Source organism: Leopardus geoffroyi, chromosome C3 (genome assembly GCF_018350155.1).
Source record: "Leopardus geoffroyi isolate Oge1 chromosome C3, O.geoffroyi_Oge1_pat1.0, whole genome shotgun sequence".
NCBI lineage: Eukaryota > Metazoa > Chordata > Mammalia > Carnivora > Felidae > Leopardus > Leopardus geoffroyi.
This window is the reverse complement of record NC_059338.1, coordinates 133625191-133634023: the sequence shown is the minus strand read 5'-3', so window position 1 is coordinate 133634023 and position 8833 is coordinate 133625191. Positions and strand designations below refer to the sequence as shown.

The 8833-nt window shown below is 40.5% G+C and overlaps 1 protein-coding gene across 17 annotated transcripts in view; it reads right to left on the bottom strand.

Moving 5' to 3' along the window:
• Positions 1 to 501: 501 nt before the first annotated feature.
• NCOA2 (nuclear receptor coactivator 2) overlaps positions 502 to 8833 on the bottom strand; it is a 291905-nt gene continuing 283573 nt past the window's right edge. For all 17 annotated transcript variants that reach the window (XM_045454962.1, XM_045454960.1, XM_045454958.1 and 14 more), the window contains one exon: positions 502 to 4386. In XM_045454962.1, coding sequence (XP_045310918.1) covers positions 4375 to 4386 — 12 coding nt within the window. In that variant the 3' untranslated portion in view covers positions 502 to 4374. The remainder of the gene's footprint in view (positions 4387 to 8833) is intronic.

Here is an 8833-nt window from a genome sequence, read left to right as displayed (position 1 = left end):
GTATCTTTTAAAAATACAATTCCAGATTATATTTACTAGTATTTCATGTAGTTTATAACTTGGGTTTTAGGAATTATACTTGTATCACTTATCAACTATTAACAAAACAATCGATTAAAACGATCATGAATATTCTGATGTGATGTATAACCTGAATAACCAGTCAGAAGTCCATATTGTTCTCATGTTTTTTTGGAAAATGAGGGAAGGGAGGTGGAACTCTCTGGTGAGAAGAGTAGTGACATCACTTGGGATTCTGCAGGCCTATGTTCAGCCTGTATTTGCCATTAAGTTGTTAGATAACCAAGACGTAACCTCCCTTGGCTTCAAACTGAAAATCTGTGAAACGGGCCAGTGGGAGAACCAAATGTTAAAGTGCTAGAAATAGTGTCAACTATTGTATGAATGTAAGGAAGTATTAAATTCCAAGTCAGATATTTTAAAAATTAAGAGCAATTACGAATGGAGATAGAATATATAAACACATTAAAATCTCCCAAGCCATGTAAAACCCGAAGGCATTAAAATTTATTAAATGATGCAATAACAACAGAATTCTTTATTTACAATAGCATTATTTAACATCAAATAAGCAAATAGCATCAGCAAAGCAATATTAACTTGCATAAATGTATTTAAAATTTCTCTGAATATATCTACCTTTGCATAAACTGCTCACACTAGAAATACAAACATCAATGCAGGTGAACAAAGTGATGTTCAGAGTCAACTCCATTTTGAAAATAAATCACAACCTGAAACACTGTAAGCTTTCTCCTGAAGAACCATAGTTAATATATTGCTTAATTTTACCCTTGTATAATCTTTTCATATACACACATCTCAGATGCAACTTCATGAGGAACTGTACAAATAAAACCCACAAATGACAAAGGAACAAAAATGACAGTTAAATGTTTGAAGAAATGTATCATCATCACTATTCAACAACATAAAGGTTAAGTGATGATGCACTTATTCAAAAATTGTACACAATTCACTATACAAATATAATACATTGGACAGCTATGTAGGAATATACAAGACTTAAAAACAGATCTAAGGCATTATGCTAGATTTTAGCATTTTGAGGTTCTTGCACATAGCTTTTACCTGTAGTAAGAAACTTAAAAGATTTTGTTTTCCTCTATAAAGAAACACCAGGGAGAAAATTCTAATTAAAATCGAAGCCACTACAGTAATTTTCTTTTGTGCAGAGAATGCTTTGCTCTTAGGCAGCATACTACCATACAAATACTAGAAAATTTTAAATTCACACCAACAATTAATGGCTTAAGTTGCATTTCAAAATTGATTGTGTATCTTTGGGTTCTGCAAGTGGGTCTGTGCCACCCATTTCATGTGTTAAGCCCATATGAACTCCATTTTTAAACACAGATTAAAAATTGCATTATATAAACTGCAAAAACATTGCTTTCAGTTATTACAGGCCGTAAGAGATACACGTGGGAGGGGCATTTTTAGTCTTTGAGTCAAACGAATTCATTGTAGTAAAACAGCTCACTTCACTTTTTAAACTTAGCACATTACATGAACACTTAAATGAGTTTTACAACCAAGTTAATGTATGTATACTTTTCACATTATGTGTTTTTCACATTTAGTAATATAAGTAAAACACTGATTATTTGTTCTATTAAAACAAAACCAAGTACTCAGTCTGACAAATTTATTGTTTACAGCATGAGAAATACTGATAATGAAGGGGACTGATTTGGCTTTTGCTTCTACAGTGATCAATATGATCAGAGGATTCCTTCACTGACTTTTCTCTTTTCAGTTAGATGTAAAGCAAAATCCATTACCTGGTCTGAGCCATCAGAGAATTTATAATCTCTCTTCCTTCAAAACAGTAATGATCGTGAATTATTCTAAATTATCGGTATCAGAGGTTTGCAGATTTGTCTGAATTGGGATTGACATTAAGACACAGTGGGCAGATGGATAAACAATCAAAGATACACTGATATTCTGGGGACAGTGTTTTAGTGAAAAGGGACTTGAAACAAAGCCAGTTTAAACTCCATTTCTCTTCTGTGCTGTGTGAAGATAAAGTCATTCCAATTCACATATTTCTAAAAAATCAACTTAAAACCGGTCACAGTAAACTGGGTAATGTGAGCCTCATCACACCGATGAGGTCACGGAGTTTCGGGCCAACATCTACTCATTTTTTCCATCACGACTGGGCAACCCAGTGGTTCGGTTGAGAAAAGTAGAGCATTTCGAGGGGGACACGTGAACTGGTGGCCGCTGAGAAGTGCTGTTCCTGGCCACCTCCCTGTAGCGAGCGATACCCCTCTCAAGTGGGAAAAAAGTATCGAAATGCAAATTTCCAGAAAAATTTCTTTAGTATGGAGCAACACTTTCAGACTGTCTACTTAACCACTTATCTTTGGGCTATATCTCTTTCTATACTCCATAATTTGCACATATAGAGAGAGATATAAATATAAATAGGGGTAGTTTGTACATTTTTCACCCTGCCACAAATAAACAAATTTCAAGGAAAAACCTCTCTGTTCCTAAAAAGCCTGGCTAATGAGATATAAAATGCTTTGCTTTTTAGACATCAAAAAGACATCATTCTGAAATTTAGGTAAGAAAGTATGTGTTTTAGGGGTTGGGGAGAAATAGCTCAAAAAAGGTCATCAGTTTCTTGGTATTGCAGTTGTCTGAAACTGATGCCAATTAATAAAAGATTATTCCCCTACCAGAGTGGGCAAGAAAAACAACCATAAAAGTGGCCTGCTTAGTAACATGTAGTCTTTCTAAGGTTCATTAAGAAAGAATATAAACATATAAAAATCAAGAATTGGTTCCTACAGCGGCTGCATATCATATAGATTAGATAAATGATTTATGAGCAGAATCACAAGGTTTAGAAAATAAAAAGTCTTAAGTCTACAAATTAGGTCTAATCAAGGCATTGATATCCTTTACAAAACACCTTTAGGAGACATTGCTATGAAGATATCTAATTTAATACTGAAGTACCTCATTTTTGAGTCAATTCCACAATATGTATACCTCACAAAAATTATACAATTAAAACACTGAAGTTCTCAACTTAAATTATTGCTTGTTTACATATAAATTGGATTTTATGTACCTTACAAAACTTCGGCTTCATCAGCACTGCTAGAAAACAAAATAAAAAACACATGGCGGAGGTTAAATCTGTTGTGATATCTGCTGTCAATTTTAAACACACAGTTACTTTCTCCCGTTCTTGTAGGCCAGTGTTGCTGGGGAACAGAATAAACATGCTTTCAAAGCAGGTATCCTTAGTTGGATTGTATCAAGTCCTAACTTGGCTCCTCTCCTTGCCAGTAAATGCTTTTTTTCTGAAATTTAATAGTTAGCAATTGACAGTGGCTGGCAAAACATTTAAGGAAATAAAGGGCTTACCTGGTTTCTGTTGCGTTTAAATTAAAAAAAACAAAACAAAAAAAAAAAACGAAAGTAGGGAAGGCTGACGGGGGAAGGAAGAGTCAGGATTGGATGGAGAAGAGAGGACGCTAATCAAAGCTGTCTTATCAATCTAAAGGGAACTTAGTTTGGAAATGAACAATATTTCTTCTTGATTCACAATTTAGGTGGAATAATTTGATTTTGACAAAGAAAAAAAGAAAAAAGCACTTGTTAATATCAACAGCCCTCTCACAGGCTCCTTTTCCTCTGTTCGGCAATGGACACTCTTCTCAACATGGTCTCTAGAGCTTCTACAAAGATACTATGACTTTACTGGTCTTCACTTCTTGGGTGTCTCTGTACATACAGTGCTGTCCGTGGTGTCTGCTCTGCTTTTATCCCAAATGCAGGCTTTAGGTTAAAACACCTTTTAGTGTGTGTATTTTTTTTTTTTTTTTTTTAACTCTTTTCTTTCCCGAGATGAAATCTTAATCTTTTGCACTAGACTGATTAGCCAGGGAAAACAAAGCAAGAAACCAGTGTCTGGAACCAAACAGGAACAGAACAAGAGCATGGTTGTTTTCCTTAAATACATACATTTAAATACATTCAATCTGACATGGGTATGAAATTTGCCTGTCAACATTTACTTTGCAGGAGAGATCTAAGTTGCACTAAGGTGAATGCAGTGAACAGACTGAGCAACTGTCTGGACGCGAGCTTCAGACTGTCAAGAGAAGAGGCGGCTCCTCCTGCAACAGCCAGGTGGACTCCACCCCGGGAGCCAGGGCCCCGGCCCGTCTGCTGACCTGGCTCTGGCAGAACTGGCTGGCAGGTCGATTGGGTCAAAACAGATAGACACAGCTCTCCAGGCCGGTAAGTGTTTTGAGCAAGTGAGCCCCGTCAGCTGAAGAGAGAAGCAACCAGCTACCTTCAGTGTCAGCAGTATTTCTGCAGGAAAACAGAGAAAATTGTGAAGTACCTCTGAATTTTTTATAACACCATCATAAAGCTCATCACAGAATCATCAATATACTTGGCCATTTTTAAATAGTGTCGTTCCCGAAGGCTCTGTCTGGCTGAATTACACTTGATTTTGAGGCAGACAGGCAGGAGGCCCTGTTCCTCGCTGAGCACACTCCTCCCTTAAGGCCAGCAGATCCTCTGCGCCACTTTGAAGGACGAGAGGCTTCAGTGGATGACTGCTGCTCTCTCACCAATGACGTCCTATACCAATGTCCTCGCCCACCGTCTCAAACGACGTTGCAGAGATACCTCATTGCTGAGCTGCCCTGGCTTTCTGACAATATCCGATTCAGAAGCGGCCACCACCTCCTCAGTCCTTCCTCAAAATCATCCAGTACAAACCGACTTTCAACAAAACGTCCCTCTTGACTTTCTCTTACAGAGATACTCCCAGGGTTCCGTGGGGTGTTTTCCTGGCTTCAGGGAGCTGAATAAACCAGGGTTTTGGATCTACGGATATTCTCGCCAGTTTCTGGTTACTATGCCATGATGGTTTCAATGAGGGCTGTAGTGAGCAAGAATCATGTGAGGTGTCTGACTGGTTGGTGCATGTCTGTCAGTGCTTTTCTTTGGTTATTGACTATGTTCCACCACCCCCCCCCCCAAAAAGGTTTCATCCATGTAGCAAACATTAATTATCCACTCTGTGCCAGGTGCTGGGGCTATAACCAAAACAATGTATTTCTGGTCACCGCCATCAAAACATCGAGTGGGCCAGGGAGACAAATAACAACATGGTCCGAATTATGTGAGAGGAAATACTGGGTGCTGTGAGAACACATAACAACTGTTTCTGGGATTTAGATATGAAGGCATAGCTAGCACATCAGGGCCATTAAAGATTATCTAGTAAGATCAGAGAGTAAGCCCAAAATAATCAATTTCACCACACTACCCTGCAAAGACCGACTGGGGGAAACTGCTGCCAGATCATGAATTCTAGTGGTCAAAGGTGGGATTACATTCCTGGTCTGGAGCACAATTCTCCCAAGCTTAAAACATTAGGAGAATCCCTCTGCTTGTATTTCCTCTTAGAGAAGAACAGTTAATGTACTTTTCTCTTTGATATAAAGCCGAATTATATATTTATTTCCAATTTGTGTCACATGATTTCATATGGAAATACTCCACAGCTCTAAAATATGAAAAAATCCTTTGATTTTCCAGTTAGTCTAGAAAAACAAATTCTACTGAGAAGTATTAATGTCCTTAGCAACTTGAAGGCAGTATTCTTTAACATGAATGGATTATCAGTAAGCAGCTATCACCCAGGAGCAGTGTACTGAAAGACAATGTTGAGCATGCCGTGGATATCTAAAGTAACACTGGTTGGCTTGGCATCCGGCTGTGTCACTTCAGGGGTGGAGAGGCACTTAATCTTTCTGTCCCTAATACTTCCTAGGGCTGTTGTGAGGACTAAACAAAATCATGTACACGAGGTATTTAAATAGTTCTGGGAACATAAAAAGTACTCGGTGAATGTCATCACCACTATCCTTATCATCACTGCCTGGAAGCTGGTCCTAGTTAGTTATCGATTTCCATAACACCAGTAAATACAAGTAATTATAGCTACACTTTATACAAGAGCCATGCAGCTGACCAGTAAACTCAATTTTGATATGTTTAAACATATGTAAAACATAGAGGCATGCTAGAAGTCCTTGTAAAAAGAAGAATCTTTTGGTTGTGTAAAATCACCGCCCCTCTCTACATAGCATTTTGGTAAATCCACAGTTGTATATACTAGCTCTGCCTAAAGCAAGGTACAATTTTAATCTCCATTTCAAGATAAGTGGAACACCAATTCGATTAGTAATGAAACACTGGTTTCTTTTCTTTTTTAAAGATTCTTTCCATATCCTGCTTTTTCTTCTTTTTTAATGTTTATTTTTGAGAGAGAGAGAGACCGAGTGAGCAAACACGAGCAGGAGACGGACAGAAAGAGAGAAGGAAACACAGAATCCAAAGCGGGCTCCAGGCTCCGAGCTGTCAGCACAGAGCCTAACGTGGGACTCGAACTCACGAACCGTGAGATCATGACCTAAGCTGAAGTCGGACACTCAACTGATTGAGCCACCCAGGCGCCCCAAACCACTGGTTTCTAGCTCAACAAATAGAACCAGGTTACCAATATAAATTCTGAAAAGTTCCTTGATTCACAACAGCAGCAGAGAATATTACAGAAACACAAGAGGACAGAGATGACTGGATCCCTCTCTTTGCACATAATCAGTAGAATGGTGACAAGTGCAGTGATTTCCAGTTATTACTCATGGATCAGAAGGGATATACTGTACATATTATTCTCTGAAGGAAATAAGAGTGTCTGACAGACTGTCCTCTGGCCTTAATATTCAGCATGAACAAAGTACAGGTGGGAAGCCAGATTCAAGAGGGGGTCTGGGAGAAACAGAGAAAGTGGGAGGGGCATAAATGGTCCAGGCTAGATGACTACAGGGAGAGAGTTCTCACCAGAGATCCTGAAGAGTACTTTTGATAGCGAGAACATTCTATATTTACTGAAAGTTGCTTTTGTGACCTTGATGCTAATCTTTCCATTTGAGTTTTAGCGGGCACCCATCAGGGGCCTAGATGTGCGTGAAGGTGGTTGTACTGGCCCACCTTGCCTGCAGCTTTACCTCTCCACTTTGCCCAGGCCCCACTCTGCGGATTAGTCCTTCCAGCTTGAAGGTCCCTGCCTCTCTCTGGTGTTCCTCACAGTGGTCTTCCTCTTTGTGATATGTGCCCCCACACGCTAGCTGTGCGAACTTGGGCAAATTCCCTCATCCTCTGAGACTCCGTCTCTTCATCCGTAAGTGTTGATGAGGCCTAAATATCTCTGATGGGCCCAGTATGGTTCCTGTATACTAGAGACCAAAAGGTACATTCCCTTTCCTCACTTCAGAGGTTTTTCCCCTCCTGAGATTTAGTATCCTAATGCCTGAAGCCGAGGACGCTCTTCAATATGTAGCCAAATCTTTACCGTCTGTCCCACAGTGTATTTCTTTGCCCTTCAGGCTCTATAAAAAACCAGAAGGGAATGGCAGCCAAATTTGTTTCTTTTGGGGCTTCTCCAATGTTACTTTCATAAAACCTTTAGAGAAACGTCCCAGGAGCTCCATGTCCCCTCTGGGAAAGTGGGCGGCAGAGTACAGGGGCTAGTAATGCACACGTGGGGGGTGAGCCTTGTCTCAGCTTCCTTCCTGGTATTTCAGGATCTTGGGCAACTCATCAAGCCCTCAAAACAGTAGTTCTAGGGGCGCCTGGGTGGCGCAGTCGGTTAAGCGTCCGACTTCAGCCAGGTCACGATCTCGCGGTCCGTGAGTTTGAGCCCCGCGTCGGGCTCTGGGCTGATGGCTCAGAGCCTGGAGCCTGTTTCCGATTCTGTGTCTCCCTCTCTCTCTGCCCCTCCCCCCGTTCATGCTCTGTCTCTCTCTGTCCCAAAAATAAATAAACGTTGAAAAAAAAAAAAATTAAAAAAAAAAAAAAACAGTAGTTCTACCATACGGTTATGATTGGTTGAAATGAACTAATCTAAATAAAGCTCTCAGCAGATAATCAGGCTTGCAGTGAATGCTCCATACCTGTTGGTTTTTTCTGGAATTAAAAAAAAAAGATTAGGGGCCATCCAAGTGTTCTGCTGTATAGTACACAAGTCTATCTTCTGTAATAGGGCAGCAGAAGGATATAAGGCAAGTCAAACTGGGGGGCTCTCGGGAGACAGGAGTGGAAGACGGAGCTGCTGGCCTGGGCCAGGCAGGGCATCTGAGCACCTTGCCCTATAAACTGGCTCTCCCAGGTGCTTGCTCTGTGTCCCTGTCCTAGGCTGGCACACAGTCACACTGAAGGTGGAGGAGGGGAGGTCAGTTCCTGTCATAGTGGGTTCAGGGAGGGAAATGCAGTCCTGACCCCCAAATGCATTTTTCCTCCCACAGAACTATGATGTGCTGAAAGGTTAAGCTCTCTGGCACTTTTGGGTTAACGTGGGCTGTCCTTTAGCAGAAGCCTAATTATCACTAATGTCATCATTCCTCTGGGAAGTGCGTCCCAGGTTTTAAGCTTCTACTTTTTGCACATAAGCCACCACTGATTTACTGTGGTCACTCTGTAGAGGTGCAGTGCGGTAGGGGAGGCTGGGCTGGCAGGAGAAAGGTGCCACCCCCCTAAGGGGCTTCAAACTTCAATCAATGGCACATTTAGAGTCTGCACACATAGTCAACATGGAATATATTCTATTTTTCGTTTGGCTTACTATAGCGACGTTAACCATTTAGATGAGCTCTGCATCTGGGTAAATATATCATCTATAGGATTCCTACCCATGGGCGTCTCTACCATGTGTGGCTGTGGTTCTTTAAACAAGAAAAAC